Consider the following 15,746-nt stretch of genomic DNA (forward strand, 5'->3'; position numbering starts at 1 on the left):
CTTAAAAACCAAATTAATAATAGGATGGCATCAATATCTGCTTTCTACAAGTGGCAACAACCAACTGCTACAGAAATAGATCTGAAGCCATTGATAACCCAGTTCTTACACTCATTCATGTCCCACATTTGCAAGAATCCTACTTTGTGGAAATTGGAAATTAAACATTAAATACTTTGCAAGATCACCAACTCTGAATACTAAAAAAGAAATGTCGACGCTGTACTTTTCCTTTTTTAAACAAATATTACAAAATTGAATTTTATTGAGTTTCACACAAGATGCACTTATAAAATTGATACAGAATGTCATTCAACAGAAAAAAAAATTAAAGCAATTTCAAGCTTTCTTTAGCAACTGCTAAATAATTATAAAATAAAGGTACACCAAATTGACAGATAATCTTAATTTCAATGTGTGAACATCTCCAATTAGTATAAAATACATCAAAAATTAAAGATTTTCAAATTTTTCCACAGCACAAGTCCTCTTCTTTTTACTTTCATCCCTAAACATAACCACAGATTTTGGCCATTACTCCCACTACTCTTATGGGAGAGGGGAGGCTGAAAGACTGCAGCCACTCTGGTGGGAGTTCTCACCAGAGCAAACAACCATAACTGTACAGCAGAGTTCTCTCATTATCATCTGCTCAGACATGTAACTCTGTCCAACTGCCTCCATCTGCTATATTACTGTAGTCCTGCAAGTCTCAGGGATTAGCAGATACATTAAACTTTCACATGTTCATAGAGCAAAGAAACTTTGGCTTTCCCATTCTGACAAATTATGAAATTTGCAAAGAGCAAATTGTCTTCATTTGTTCAGTACTGAAGTACTTTTATGATACCTTCCCTTGGAAAGTAAAATTGGTGCTTACTTGAATGTCTGAAAGGCATTTTGGAAGCTAATGCTGTGTTTTAACAACATATGAAGAATTTATCATTAACTAAGGGGTCTCTTCTGATAAAACTCTCCAGCCTGTGTTTTGAGCTCAAATTTAATCCACTCTTGGTCTGAGGATTTCGAAACTTCTTTTGTCAACCCTCCCAACTCTGCATCTCACACCAGAAATTAAGATGCATTGTAATGCTTAAATGCTCTTTATAGATCTAGTCCATCTACTTAAGTTTGACTATAACCAATCAGTTACACTGAATGGATAATTATGGTTTGATTGTCAGTGTGAGCTTTTATAGCCATGTTCTCAGGCAAGTTAATATACAGATGTCATTCTTCTAAGAGTTATATGCAAAATGCAGTGCAATGTTCTTTACTGCTGTGTTAATGCCATACCTACAGTTCCAACACAACACTTGCTTGCTGCAATTAACACTCCCTTTCCTTAACATTAGAAGTGCCCCTTTAATATTTTTTCCTACAGCAACACAAAATCCTCAGCTTTTAAAAAAAAATTCTAAATAATTTGCCTTGCAGGACACACAACACATGAAATGAATATGCTTCATATTTGCCCAGTTAAGCAGAACCTTCATTACTGTGATCTTTCCTTGGTGTTTAGTATAAAGATGTAATACTAAGCAGTAAGTCTTTCACTTAAAGGCAAAATTTTATTCTGATTACAAGATTTTCAAGATATATCTTGAAAATATTTTTGTTGACAAGAATAACTATCTTGACTTACTGTTTTATGTACCAATGCTTTATGTGTTTGTTGATATAAGCACAAGTTTTGAATTCTGCTTGCAGATGTTTAATAAACACGGTAACTGGATAGGCAAGCTTCCGGTCAAGTCACCAAACATTTCCAGGAATATCCTTACACTGGAGGAACCTTCATGAAAAATAGTGTTCTGGAAGCATGGTTCCATAATGCAGAACAGGGTTATGCTTTTCTCCAGTCTGTGTTCCAGAAAAGTGATACTGCAGCTCTGCCACCAGGCTAGAGACTCACGATCCACCACATTTTCCAAGAGGCAAGTTAAAGATCACTTACTTGACCTGACCAGATACCAAGCCAAGTTACTTGTAGAAAGAAATTAATAATTTTTTTGCCATTAATAATTTAAGTTTTTAAATAAATATTTATGTGCCTTTTGGCAACTGTCCATTCTGGTAGCATCTGCTGTCCCAACAGCTCAGTATCCTTAGCACATAGATTTAAAAAAAAATAAATTCTTAGTCAATTCTGTTTCCACAAATAGTAAACCTGTCTATCTCCAACAAGTCTTTCTTTGCAGACCTGTGTTTTAATTCTGAACTGTCTTGGCTTATATCTTTTTCTTCTCCATCAGGAGTTGTCAGAAATTGATCAGAATTGCTTGTTACAAGTAAAGACGGCATATTCTCCTTCTGATGCACTGGCTGATTGGTAACTGATGTAGAACCGTTTTCATCTGTGGACATTCCTGTTGAAACAGAAGACAATTACAAAGATAATAATGAATTTAACACAGACATATTGATAGAATGTGCAACTTCCAGATTTGTCCAAAGTTATCCTGAAGAAGTGTGCTGCAGCAAGTCAGCAGAACAACAGAAAACTGCTTTCTGGAAGACACTGCCTCTTCTTAGCTTTACTGTAAGAGATTTCCTTTTCTGATTTAGAAAACATATAGAAAATAAATAGACAGAAAAAACAAATTCTACACAAGTTTAAATAATCAGCAAGAGCATAAGCAGCAGAAGTTAGGACATACATGCTTATTTTTATTGGCTTCAGCAAAAACATTTTTGACAGTCCTTGTGTGAATCACGCAAATGTTTGCTACTGAAATGAACAAAAGGAATCTCTGTGGCAGAACTAGATGTGCCTAATCCTCTATGTAAGTACAATAAACCTGTCTTCTCCAGGGATAGCTTATAAATGACTCATGCACTGCTATGCACTGATTTCTAAAGCAGTGCTATTAAAGATGTCTATTTTTATTCCTGTCTCTTACTTCAGTGGAACTGAACACTGGCTTCATTAATCTAGGATATTGGTAAGTAATATCCATGTATTTTTTCCCATATTTTGTTAAAACATTTAAAGAATTAAAATACACTAGGAAATCACAAGGAGGTAAGAAAGAAGATAAGAAAAAAAATTATCTCCTCAGTAAAGATTGAGCTATTGTTTTTAAAGGAGTCTGAAAAAATCTGACTGATGTGGAGAGTACTGCAGACCAGCCCAAGGAAATGTTACCTGTTAGAATGGCAGCACTATCCAAATTACTACAAAAATTTATTTCTGCAGAGCATCTGTCCACAGTATGCCATCTAGTACTTGGAGGTACATGGGTTACCCTCTACAATCTTATGCAAGTTAAAGGTACTAAACTTGCATTGAAAAAGGAGACAAGTAAATTTCATTCTAGAACTTGGTTACAAATGTAAATATTTTCTAACCCAGCAGCTTCCAGATGTAGCTGGTGAGCCTATAAATGATTACCAGTAATTAGTAATTACCATCCGTCAAGAGCAAGCTTAGAATTTTATTCTTCAAAATTTTAACTTTGTTTTTGTGGGCAGGGTGGAAACTCTTTAGGAAATTAACTGACTTGAACTATAAGCTGGCAGAAAGGAGAGCAGACTAATTCCCTTACCCTCATCCTAAGAAGAGATGGGTTGAGAGACTGTATTGTAAAAACCCAGGAAGTGGGGCACTGAGATTAACTAATACTGCAGAATCCAGCAGTAAGAATGCAAAAGCTGGGGAAGGTAAAATAATTCTTTCACATAATCAAGACTTCTAGTAAATAAAGAGGTGTTAAAAATATTAAATCCCCAAAAAACTGTAAAATTGAGTTCTTCCCATCACCACTGGAAGCCAGGAATACTCTGAATAAAATCTACAAAAGCTTTTTGGTTGCTACTTTTTGCTCAAAATCTTTCCATTGGAGAAAATAAGCATCCCTGCTACTTCAGCTCAAAAGAGTCTTCAGGATTTATATACTCTAAGTTTAAGGCTCAATATAACTAAGTACAACTTACTAAGTCTCATATACAAATGTAGTAATAGAATGTTTAATTAAAACATTATCATTATAGTCCTCTAATGAAATGCAAAACTGAATGCAAATATGAATTCAGAACAATTTATATCACATTCTTTCCTCGTGAAAGTAAAGCAGCTATATGAACTTTAAAAGTAAACATTTGCACCAAGTTTCTGCCTGATGTGATTTGACACATATGAGATACAGAGGTTTACGCCAAACACTGACAGATTCTTAACTCTCCCCTTGCTGGCCAGACACTCTGACGACTAACGAGCACCTTGCATTTCAAGCTGTTCAAGTAGTTGGCAAGCCATGGAGTGAACACAATAAAAGCTCCACTGTTAAGTTCTCTAAGGCTCTCATTGAGCTTTTCCCACAGGAAGATGCAATCCAATTCAGTTGAGAGGAACAATGAAGGTTTCTGTTTCCTCCTATAATGTGTCACAAAAACACAATAATGCCATATTCCCATTATAAATTAACTGCTGATGCTGAGGACCTGTAAGAGGAAATTGTGCTGCACAAACTGGAAATGGGGTAGAGACCCACTGAAACTCCTATCTGGATTTCATAAAGCTTTTCATTGTACGTTCATGACAACTACAATTAATTATACCTATGTATAAACATAATATGTTTTACTTTGATTTCCATGAGAAATACAGATTGCTTCCCTACTAAACTTGAGCACTGCCACAGATGATGTGTAAATAGACACTTATTTGTGCAGTGACATGGCAGAGGGGTTGGACTAGATGGCCTTTAAAGGTTCCTCCCAACCCAAACCAAACCATTCCGTGGTTAAAATAAAAGCATGCTTCTAATTCCATTGTTTCTGTCACCTCCACATACCACAGTGACATCTTATCCGATATTGTATCAGAGATAGGAGAATTGATTACCAAAAGAAGATGCATGAACTAAAAGCAATAAATTCTATTATATTTACAGACTTGTTTTCACAGCGGTGCTATGGCACAATTAAGGTCCAGCAACAGGGTTTGTGCAGCAAACATTTTCATGCATCTGGTTTAATATCAAATTTAGTTTGAAAAATTTTCACTGAAAACAAATCAAGGCAGCTGGCCTTACCTTGGGTAGATTTAAATGTGCCTTGCTGTTTGCCAGCTGGCTTCCCTGGGGTGGCAGTCAGGACAGGATTAAATAATTTCTCCTCCATTTTTGCTTCCTTCACATATTGACATGATTTCCCCAGCAGTACAATGCTGTTAAGGACTTTGAGAGATATTAACCTGGAAAAAAAATTGTTTACATATTTGCATTAGCGCATTAAAATAATTGCATATTATTCATACTGCAATTATTCATATGAAAATAATTGCGTATGGTAAATGCTGTCTTAGAAGGATTAGCTAACAAAATTAAATCCTTTCAATATCAAGATCAAAAGGTAACAATTTTCCTAACAATTTGTTTCAGATTCAATGGTTCATTTTCTTTTTCCTCCAGAAGGCATCTAAAGAAAAACATCAAGTTTTATTATTTAACTAAAGGACGACAAGGACAATTAAGTAGCTATTTAAGGCATTAAATATTTAAACACAGAATTAAAAAGTGCCCTCAACACTGCAAGCCCAAAATAAATGTACCCAAATTAAGTGTGCCCAGCCAAGGACCTTTAGTAGACTTGGAACCACAGCACAGCAAACACAGAACCATGGAATCATTAAGGTTGGAAAAGATTTCCAAGATCATTGAGTCCAGCCATTAACCCAGCACTGCCAAGTCCAATACCTAGCTTTTTCAAACTACAAGCTAATCATACTAAGTCCTTTTTCACATCACAGGAGACAGTCCGTAAAACTCAACAAATCCAAAGAGGCACCACTGCATTACTGCATTATCATAGCACAGTCCAGATGATGGCAGATTCTTTTTCTACTATGACTAAATTGCAGCACAAACACCACTGCATCCCCTTCCCACCTGTCTCCTCGTTTGAAGGAAGACCTCATCTACCATCAAGTGCTTTTTTACCATTCAACTGACTTTTGCAAAATCTAATTTTCATTACTACCAACACATGGCTTATAGAGCAATGTCCACTCCAGGGAGTGAAGGCTCATTGCAGAACAGCAAGGAGAGTGATCTGCAGAATGAACGAAATATTCTCAATGCAAATCAAGCTTTGTAACAAGAGCGAACCAAATGCAGACTCTAAATTTGTTCTCCACTCTCTGAAGTCTGTTTATCATGTACATCATTAAAAGACTAAAAAGACAATTTGAAATGAACATTCACAGACCCATGGAGCAGGTCTAATTGCTTAATCATAAAGTAACCCAAGCACACTCCAGCAGCAGCTCCCCTATCTCTCACTGTAAATGTAATCAGAACTTGTCAAACAGAATACCAAACTACACTACACTTTTAAGGGAAAAAGTAAGTTTATTCTATTTCAATAGAGAAATGGAAGAATGAGGAGAGCACACCACTTTCAGTACTCAGAAGAAAGTGACATTTTAGTATCCAAGCAACCACAAAGAAGATACCATTTTTATCAGTTGAAAGCTGTGCTTCTCTTCAATTTTATTATAGTATTGGGACAGATTTTATTTCAGACAGTTGAGATTGAGAAGGTTTCCTTAATTTTTAATGTTTTAAAGGTGTTTTTCTTATGCTTCTTATGTAACATGTTTTTTGTTCTGAGAACAGGTTTCCACAGCATACTTTGACTCTGGTTTAATGAGATCAGAAGTTGAAAAGGCCATAAATCACCACTTCCCTGTATCAGTTCCAGCTTCTCATGGAAAATTATGCAAATTTCTAGCAATTCACCTTTATTCTTTTTTGCCAGCCTATCTCAGGCTCAAATTTCTAACAATGTAAGTTTGCACTTGTTCAAAATTCTAAAAAAAGAAAACTCATGGGTTTTTTGGCAAGACTCTTTAACTACAATTAAAGATTAACTAGAGTTGTTAATAAACAATACAAAATTAATTCATCCATAGTATAGGCTCAATTCTTTTCCCAGCGAACTGCTTCAGATTTTATCATGCCATTTCTCACATATCTATTGCTATTATGTTTGTATTCTATATATATTCTAACATCTAATGAAAAGCTGAAATTTATATTCAGAACAAAAATTACTTGAAAGATGCAGGAGGTGAGCTAGCTCCAAGTCTGAGATCACAGCAAGAGTGAAAACTTGTTCTCACTTTTCAATAAGGACAAAATAGACCAAAATGTATTTAGTTCTGTGACCTATGTCTTTAAATAGCAGCATTTAACACTTAATGTTAATCACATTACTTCTTTCTGCCCTCCATTCCCCAAGCCACAGAGAGTGAAAAATCCTAGGTTGCAGCCGTGGAATGGTAGAGGTAGGAAAATATTACACATATTGGGAAAAAGGAAAAACCACTGAGCAGGATGAAAGTGCTGACCTTGGTATACCACAGCCTGAATGTGATGATGAGGGCATAATGCTTTGAATTATACAAAGCTAGCTTTAGGGAGAACATGGGCACAGCATGTAGTATGCTGGGGAAAAAGTCAAAGTATGGTACAGAGAGAATATGGCTAAAATTTTACTATTTGGACTATATGCAGTATCTCAAAGTCTTAGTTATCTAACACTAAACAGATGTGTCCCCACACTTATGTAGACAAAACACATCTGATCGAGCTCTATTTTTTGCAGATTAGAGATAAGAGTTTACAAGAACATGTAGTAATAGCCTGTTCTTTTCACAAGCTATTGAAGAACAGTAGTCTCCTCTCTTCCAGCATGGTCTCCTCTCTTCCTGCTGAACCACTGCCTCAGCCTTAGAAGTCTTATGCTTCTCAAGCCTTGCTGCCTTCACTTAAAACACAACTTGGTAGGATACTGGAAGAAGCACTCCCACAAACTGCAGGCAGGTTCTTCTTCTGTCAACAGCTTGAAACACTTCATTGCTTATGATCAATTTTGAGAGACAACAAACAATGGCAGTGCAGCCATCACTGAATGGAACAATGACAGCTTTCCCAGAAAGTACAGACAGTACACAGATAGTACACAGCAAGTGTCTCAAAACAGGCAAACTAAACTGGATATAAAGTTCACTTATGCAGTCTAGAAGTACCTATCAACTGGTGAGAAGTTAAAGGTAAGTATAAACTGACTTGGCAGTGAAGGCATGCTGAAGGGATACTTGTACATCATTGGCTATGGAAAACGAACTGCCATTGAACATTGTATTTCTTAACTAAGATTACTTAATGACCCACCCTTCCCAGGAAATGTGAGCCTTGCATTTGTTTTTTTTTTTTTAACAGTAGTTTCCTAAACCAAAGTATACCTTGTATTTAACTACCTGAGAGAAAAATTCATTACCTGCTCAGAGCACTTGAACTGCTTATTTTTGTTTGCTTATTGGATCTTTTAGTCTTTTTACAGAAAACTTCAGTCCTTGGAATTCAATTTCCCTTTTTACACAGAAGTATGGTGCTTGTCTCTCAGATTCTCTCAGTCTTTTTGCAATGAGTTATTTCCATTACTAAATTTACTTACTGAGGGCTATAATCTCCCAATGTAGTCACAGTACTCAGGGACAAATCTGCACTGTCAATTTCAGATTATGAGCATAAAGGTTTTTCATTTATGTTCTACTGAATACAAATTCTGTTTATCCTTACATCCAGACATATCAACAGAAACTTCTTGCACATATGTAATCAAGTAAAGGTGAATACTTTTCAATTGTGTGGATTTACTTACCCACAGTAGAACAGCACAACACAAACATAAGCTAAGACTCCTTGTACTTTTATTGAGCTTGTTACGACTCTGATGAGCTGTTTTAAGGAAAAAAGTTAAAATTTAGCACACAGTTATTAACAGAATGCTGTAACAGACATTTCTTATTTGGTAAATTCAAGAAAAAGTAGAAACATTTACATGAACAGAAATTTAGTCTAATGCTCCCCTTGGCAGAACTAACTACTCCAGATCTTGATTTGAATGAGTATTATACCAGCACTTAGTTGCAACTTTGCCAAAACCAGAGTTTGACAATGTTTCCTTAACACTGACTTTCAAGTAAAATAAGATGTGGAAAAAAGCATATTTTCTGACAAAACCTGTACAGATCCCCAGCATTATAACTACTGCTTGTCTGTATGTGTATATCTTATGTGTGTATGGGGAAAGTTGGGACAGCTATTTAGAGAAAACATTCTGCAATAGTTAATTCAGACAGCATGTGGACAGAGTTCCATTAATTAAGAAAGTAATTTTAAAGCAACATGTATGTGTAACAAAGTCAACTATTTCAGAGTGATGTACTCAACAACAGATCAGGAGCTCAGTGCCCCATATAAAAGAATATTGAGTCATTAAGCATCATTGCAGGGACAGCCACAAGGACTCCTATGAAAAACCTAAATAAACTGCTGCACTACTGCTAACCTTCTGGCAACCAGCTGCTTTGACTATTCCAAATGAATGAATAGGATAACTGCCAAAAGGAATACGTGTTCAGTAAATACAGATGTAGTTTAATTCCACTGGTACAATTCAAACTCTTACAAATTCTACAAAATTAATATTTATTTGATTTTCTATGAAAGGCTGAGAAACAATAATGTATTTGTGAAGCCACAAGTAGTACATGATAAAGGTTATACTGAATGTTAACTCAACCTTTCAGCATAATTTCAGTTACCTCAGATAATTTCATCCTTAAAACATCCAGCTAGCTATCTCAGAGGGACACATTCTCAAAGTGAGATCTTATTGACAGAAAACTGATAGGAATGATACTACTTACTAAAACAGCCAGTGGAAGAGGAATGAAACCCATTCTTCTGGAAACTGAATCACTATAATCTGTATATGCCTAGGAAAAGAAGAGGAAGAATAATGAACTATTTATGCAAAGGAATGAGCTTATTTTAGCTTGGCACACCCTCCAGATAAGAATAAAGCTCTGTTAACAAACACTATACTAGTATAAAGTGTACCTATTCACATTTTGGAATTCAAATGGAGATAGCTGCACTCTCAGACAAAAATGTAATACCACCATGACCAGTAAGATTAGCTTCAGTGCCCTAAATCAAGAGCAACTGGAGTATAATACAAATGTCTAAACCGAAAGCAACTAGGACACTGAATCCAAAGCCACTATGATATTTCATCTGTACATTGTTACCAGCTTAGAGACCTTTTTGTATTAATCTGATTGATCCTCAAATTCTCTACAGAAAAAACTGTTACAGGGATAAAAGAACAATTATCCACTGCGCTAGAAATTTTAAATCATTCTACAAACATCTATAATTAGCCTTAAGATAACTGTGTTAAAATTATTTTGAAAATGTTTTTACATTTGTATTCAAAACACAAGTACTTCACATGACAGCTTGCCTGCAGTATTGAACATCACAGCCAAGTCAGTACCTAATGATGCTATTTTATTTCCCACAGAGGATCCTTAGGAAAAGTAATGGAGTTTTCAAAACCAATGAACTGGTGGTTTTATTATTAAGAAATTATTATTATTATTATTTGTAGCTGATGGTGTCAAGCTTCTTTATGACGTTTAACTACCGCATTCCTCACAACAGCCCAAGAAACAAGCTCAAGAAAACTACAGAAATCATAGTAATGAAGTTCATTTAATAGTGACAGCACACATCTAAAGCACTGATGAGTGAAATGCTAACAAGTGAAACCTAACCAGTCCTCATCCATGAAAAGTGTGCAGTAAACAGCTCTCCAAAAAATGGTACTAACTAAAAAGAGGTGGTCTGTGTGTTCTATAAACACCCATGCCATGACAGTAACATGCATAGTAGAAACATCTCTAAACATCTGTGCACTCTATCTGTAAAGAAACATAAATTCCTAATGAATACTGTGCTTTAACCCAACACAGTTAAAATACCATGAAAAGAACAGTAATATAAAATTACCCTGTTAAGCTTACTTCCCACGTATGTCAAAAATGTAAGGTTGTTACAACTGTCCCCTTACTGTAAGTATATTTGGAAGAAACTACTCAGTAGTATATTAAATGAAGCTCAAACTGACCCGAACAACTGGATATAATAAAAATCATAAAGAAACATTCCTGTTATCTCTTATTAAAGAAAGCAGAGTTTCAGCACTGCAGGGGTGTAACAGTACTGTATGTATTTCTTTAACTGTTTGTTCCAATATCCCCCTCGTAACAATTGTGCTAGTTAATACGGGAAAGAGCATTTTATTTTCAGGCTTACATTTTTCTGTCGACTGCTAACAAGGTCAAATGCAAGACTGGCTCTGTATTCACTGTAGACCTGGAAAAAATCCAGCACATCAGATGTGTGATTAATTTGTTATCACACGTTATAAAAGCAACACAGATATTAATAAAGTATATCCATAAAGTATTATGAACTTATGCATTTGCTGAAAGAGTCAAAGCCAGTTTTCCTAAGGTCTAATGGGCCTCTTCAAGAGATGAGCCCCTATTTCTGCAATAAAGTAATTTGGGTGTGTATATACACAACAAACAACACCATGCTATGGTTTAGGAATTGAATGAGACTTCATAAAGTTACTGAATTTCAGGATCATGAGAAACACAAAATAACAAAAACCACATTAATCATATTTAGTTTTTTCCCCTCATAGTTCATAACTGCTTTTAAGCTACAGGAAAGCTAGCCCTGGGATCAAATCAAACAAATGAGAGAGCTTTCTTACACTAAGCAAATATCCTATGAAAAAATCAAGTTGCATCTGAAGAGGAATTAAGTTTCTCCTTCTCTAAAACAGTTAATATTAAAAAAGAAAAGCATCTATCTCTTTAAAACAGCTAATATTAAGAAAGAAAAGCATCTATCTTAAAGGTAAGTGGCAGGACAACTTGCACTGCAGGTGTTAATAATTCTGGAAAAAGTCTGACGTAGCAACCATAAATCTTTAGAACTTCATACACAAATCCCACAAAGTTTATTAAATAAACCTTGCAAAATTGCCAGTGACTACCCCCATCCTCCAGCTGTTTCAGCACTCTGAAGCATGCTACATTTTTGGCTACCATGGCTTCATTACAGCTCTTTTCCACACTCTCTATACGAAAGTAGGGCATGCATAAATGCCTCTGGCATAAAGGAGCTTATTAAGTGCATCTATTACACTTGTTTCTACACCTCACAATGCAGTTACTTTGGAGATGCTGAAAAAGAAAGCACCTCACAAGTTCTGATCTCATTTCCTGAGAAGTGGTTTTAATAGTGAAAAGACGCTAGCTCATATCTTCACAAATTTATCGAGTGCATTTGAATTCACAGTGTGGAACACAAATGGCCCATGTGTAATGCTGCAACACACAAGAAGCAACCTCATCTACTGCTTTAAAAGAAGGACTGGATAATATATGCGGCCTAAGAAATTTCAGGAGTGGGAAACTAACATAACCTACTTCCTATTAGTGCTCCAGGGACAGTGGGGAAAAAAGATCTCTGATTTCAGATTCCACTTTTAACACACATGCAATGATAGAATTAAAGCAGCCTAACAATATCTGTTTTTCCAAAAGCCTGAATTTTAACCTACAGTCCATTTTGTTAGGAAAGGCTACAAGTTCTGTCTAGACTGCAGAACAAGTAACCTTCTTTCAGTTTAAATCACTTCACAAAATGATCTGCCAGTAATGTGAATTGTAGCTATATTATGTGAGCTGTTACACAAAACTTGCAATAATTTATGGATCTGGAACTACTAATTTAGAAGCAGAGGTGTTAGTTACACATTAAAAAGATCCTCAAAAGTATATTGCATCAGGAAATTAGCAAGCTTTCCCAAGTGATATCAAACATATGAAAATAACCATTTTTACATTTTCTGCACTGGAAAAAATTGTAATATTTAAAAAAATATTAGCAAAATTAAATACAATTTAAAATAGCACCCAGCATTCCAAACAGGATACCTACATCTGCCGTGATGTCATTGAATTTTGTTATAAAGGCATGTTTCACAATATCCACTGCAATTTCTGAAGCAACCACCATGCAAACATCCGGGAATAAAACCCAAAAGTGATCTGAAGGTTGTGAAGAAACAAGTTAGGCCATTTAATCTAATGTCAGCATTCAAAAAGAATTATAACAATTCTAGTCAACAATGAAAAATCCTCATGAGTCTGAAGAATATGTAGGCTTACATTATCACTGAGCATGCAGTGTGCAAATTCTTGCTTATTCCACTGCTGTCCTAAAAATTTATCAGTACTGTATTATCACACCACAGTTAGGATCAGGCTCTAAATTCTTCACTTTGTAAACCTTTTCCTCTAGTAGGAAGTATCTACTAGATACTACATGTTCAGTATGTGTAGACAAAGCATCTGCAGTTTTAGATACTTAAGGTAAAATTTCCTTAGACTGGTAAGATTCAGGCAAAATATACCACAGAGCAAGGGTCAAAATTATTAAAACAATGTTTTAATAAAATCACTTTTTTAAACAATATTTATTAAATATGTCATTAAAATCTTAAGTATAATCAATATTAGATTAAGAATTGTATTTTTAACATAATCTTTATCACATTTCATTCTCACTAGCTACTTTCTAGGGGATTCTTCATTCACAGTGTACTCAAAAGAAGGGAAAGGGCTGGGAAGAAATTGCTCCAGACACTGCTTGAGAGATAACTACACATGTTTATAGCATAACAATAGATATTTCTAGCAGAAAGAACACAGTCATTCTTAGAAGAATACCAGAAATAGAAAAATAAGAATCTAAGGCATTTGACAAAATTAGGATTTGTTAATTAAATCAATTACATCAACCTTAAATCAACCTTATCTTTCAGATTGAGGGAAGAAGCAAGAGATACAGCTCTTGATAGCACAGAATTTTTTCTTCTAGTTTACTCACCTGGATTCCATGAGAACTGTTCCATATTTCTTAGACATACAATTAGTAGCAGCACGTAATTAGTGAACCTCTCCTTTATATCTGGATTAAAAAGAACCAAAATCTGTCAGCTCCAAAGAAACATTTATTTACATACAAAGATATCTATTCATTCTGAGGTTCTATCATTTATTAATTCTTGAATTAGATAACATTTTCCACAAATTATTTAACTGGATTTAAGGGGTGGGGGAAATGCTGGGAACCACATCAGGGACAGGATTTCCACAGTAGGTTGTGACCTGGTCTGTCCAATGCTGCCTCACCTCGTAGTTCCCCAAGCAGAAGAGAATTGTGACTTAACTATCACCTCTTCTAATAATAAAATAATCATTCTTCTTGATAAAGTCTGTGCATTCCTTCTGTGATTCAAAAAGAACCAGCATTTCCTGTTACTAAAATGAAGAGAATGTACCAATCTGTCCTTTCAAGCTATTAGCAAGGTACATTTCATTTTCTTCAGATCATAGATATTCAAATTGCTGTATACTGGGCTCAGTAAAAGGAAGAAAAAATGTTTGAAGACAACTGTTACACCTTAGCTAGAAGGCTCCTATCAGTCTTTCACACTGCCCTCTTAAAGGGAACAGCAGAATGTATCAGCATAATTATCAAAATGTAGCACAAGAGCAATCTAATTCGGGACAAAGTCCTATGCTTTGCTTCCCAGACAAGGCAGTCTTTTTTTCTACTGTGGTATTCTGTTTCCAGAGATGACACACACAGAGCTTGCTTCAAGAAGCATCACATTTTTTAGCTTATTAAAAAACATCTTCCTAAAACTGTATTACTGAAAAGCAGGGTAAAACCTAAACCATAATGTCATCACAATTTAGAAAGTCCAAAGAAGTCTTTTTAGAAGACAGAGCTACTAAGAAAATCTGTGAAGACACTCTTACTGCTTGTTACACCTGTCAATAACCACAAAAATACTTCTTTGTGGGCCCAAGGGTTGATTTTCTTAAGCACCTCCAAAGGGTTCATTTTCTTAAGCATCTCCAATATTGTGTGGGGTTCTACCTACTGATTTTGGGAAACAAGAAATAGAAATGCTCAGAAGAAAACACAAGGATTAAGCTGGACAAAAAAAAATTTGACTTTGTGTCAACAGTTTCCATCATCTCTGATGGACTAGAGGTCAACAGCAATGCTTGTGGCTGCAGTTACTACAGTATAATAATATCCCTCATTTTAGAATAGAAGTTTGGAAATACCGGCAGCTTTGAAAAAAATGAGCAAAAATAAACTAAGAAATCCTCCAGGAAAAGGAAAGAAAAAGCACACAGAATTCAAGAAGAATGAGATTTCATGCACAATATCACAAATTCATTTCTCAGTATGGGCGGGGGAAGGGACAGAGGAAGCACAAGCTTTAAAAATAGAATGAATGGCATATATACAGGATGGGGAAGGGAGAAAAAGGAAATATTTTAGTACAATAAATTTAAAGCAGAAAAGAGGACTTAAGTAAAACCTAACCATAATTTCTTAATTTCCTGCCCGTAACACTCCAACAACATTCTTCTATGCTTCTGAATTTACAAAATACTGCCCAAATGACCAAGCACTCACTGATCTACATGCTTTATCATGCCCATTAGTGACTTGGAAATAATCACTGAGTTTTCAGACTTTTGCACTGAATTTCAAAATAGTTTTATCTTCTATTTCCCACATTGCCATGACACATCACTGGTCAGCAATGTATAACAAACACAGATCTCATCTTCAGTTTTTCAGGTCCCATGGAGGCCTATACAGAGAATATTCTCAAGTGGGAAGCAAGGACATTAATTCAGGCCTAACATTAAAGCATGTCTCAAGCTAATCCTCCAGACACTTATTACCTGCTTGGTATATGTTAGCTCACCAGTCAAC

At 35.4% G+C, this 15,746-nt stretch overlaps 1 protein-coding gene across 2 annotated transcripts in view; it reads right to left on the reverse strand.

Moving 5' to 3' along the window:
• Positions 1–272: 272 nt before the first annotated feature.
• The window catches only part of TAPT1 (transmembrane anterior posterior transformation 1), a 49,289-nt gene continuing 33,815 nt past the window's right edge, over positions 273–15,746 (reverse strand). For both annotated transcript variants that reach the window (XM_084204331.1, XM_084204330.1), the window contains 7 exons: positions 13,830–13,910; positions 12,879–12,988; positions 11,175–11,234; positions 9,722–9,790; positions 8,671–8,747; positions 5,037–5,197; positions 273–2,369 (listed from right to left, as the gene is read on the reverse strand). In XM_084204331.1, the coding sequence (XP_084060457.1) occupies positions 2,140–2,369; positions 5,037–5,197; positions 8,671–8,747; positions 9,722–9,790; positions 11,175–11,234; positions 12,879–12,988; positions 13,830–13,910 (788 nt within the window). In that variant the 3' untranslated portion in view covers positions 273–2,139. The remainder of the gene's footprint in view (positions 2,370–5,036; positions 5,198–8,670; positions 8,748–9,721; positions 9,791–11,174; positions 11,235–12,878; positions 12,989–13,829; positions 13,911–15,746) is intronic.

The sequence above is a fragment of the Fringilla coelebs genome, assembly GCF_963513975.1.
Source record: "Fringilla coelebs genome assembly, chromosome: 4".
NCBI classification, from domain to species: Eukaryota; Metazoa; Chordata; class Aves; order Passeriformes; family Fringillidae; genus Fringilla; species Fringilla coelebs.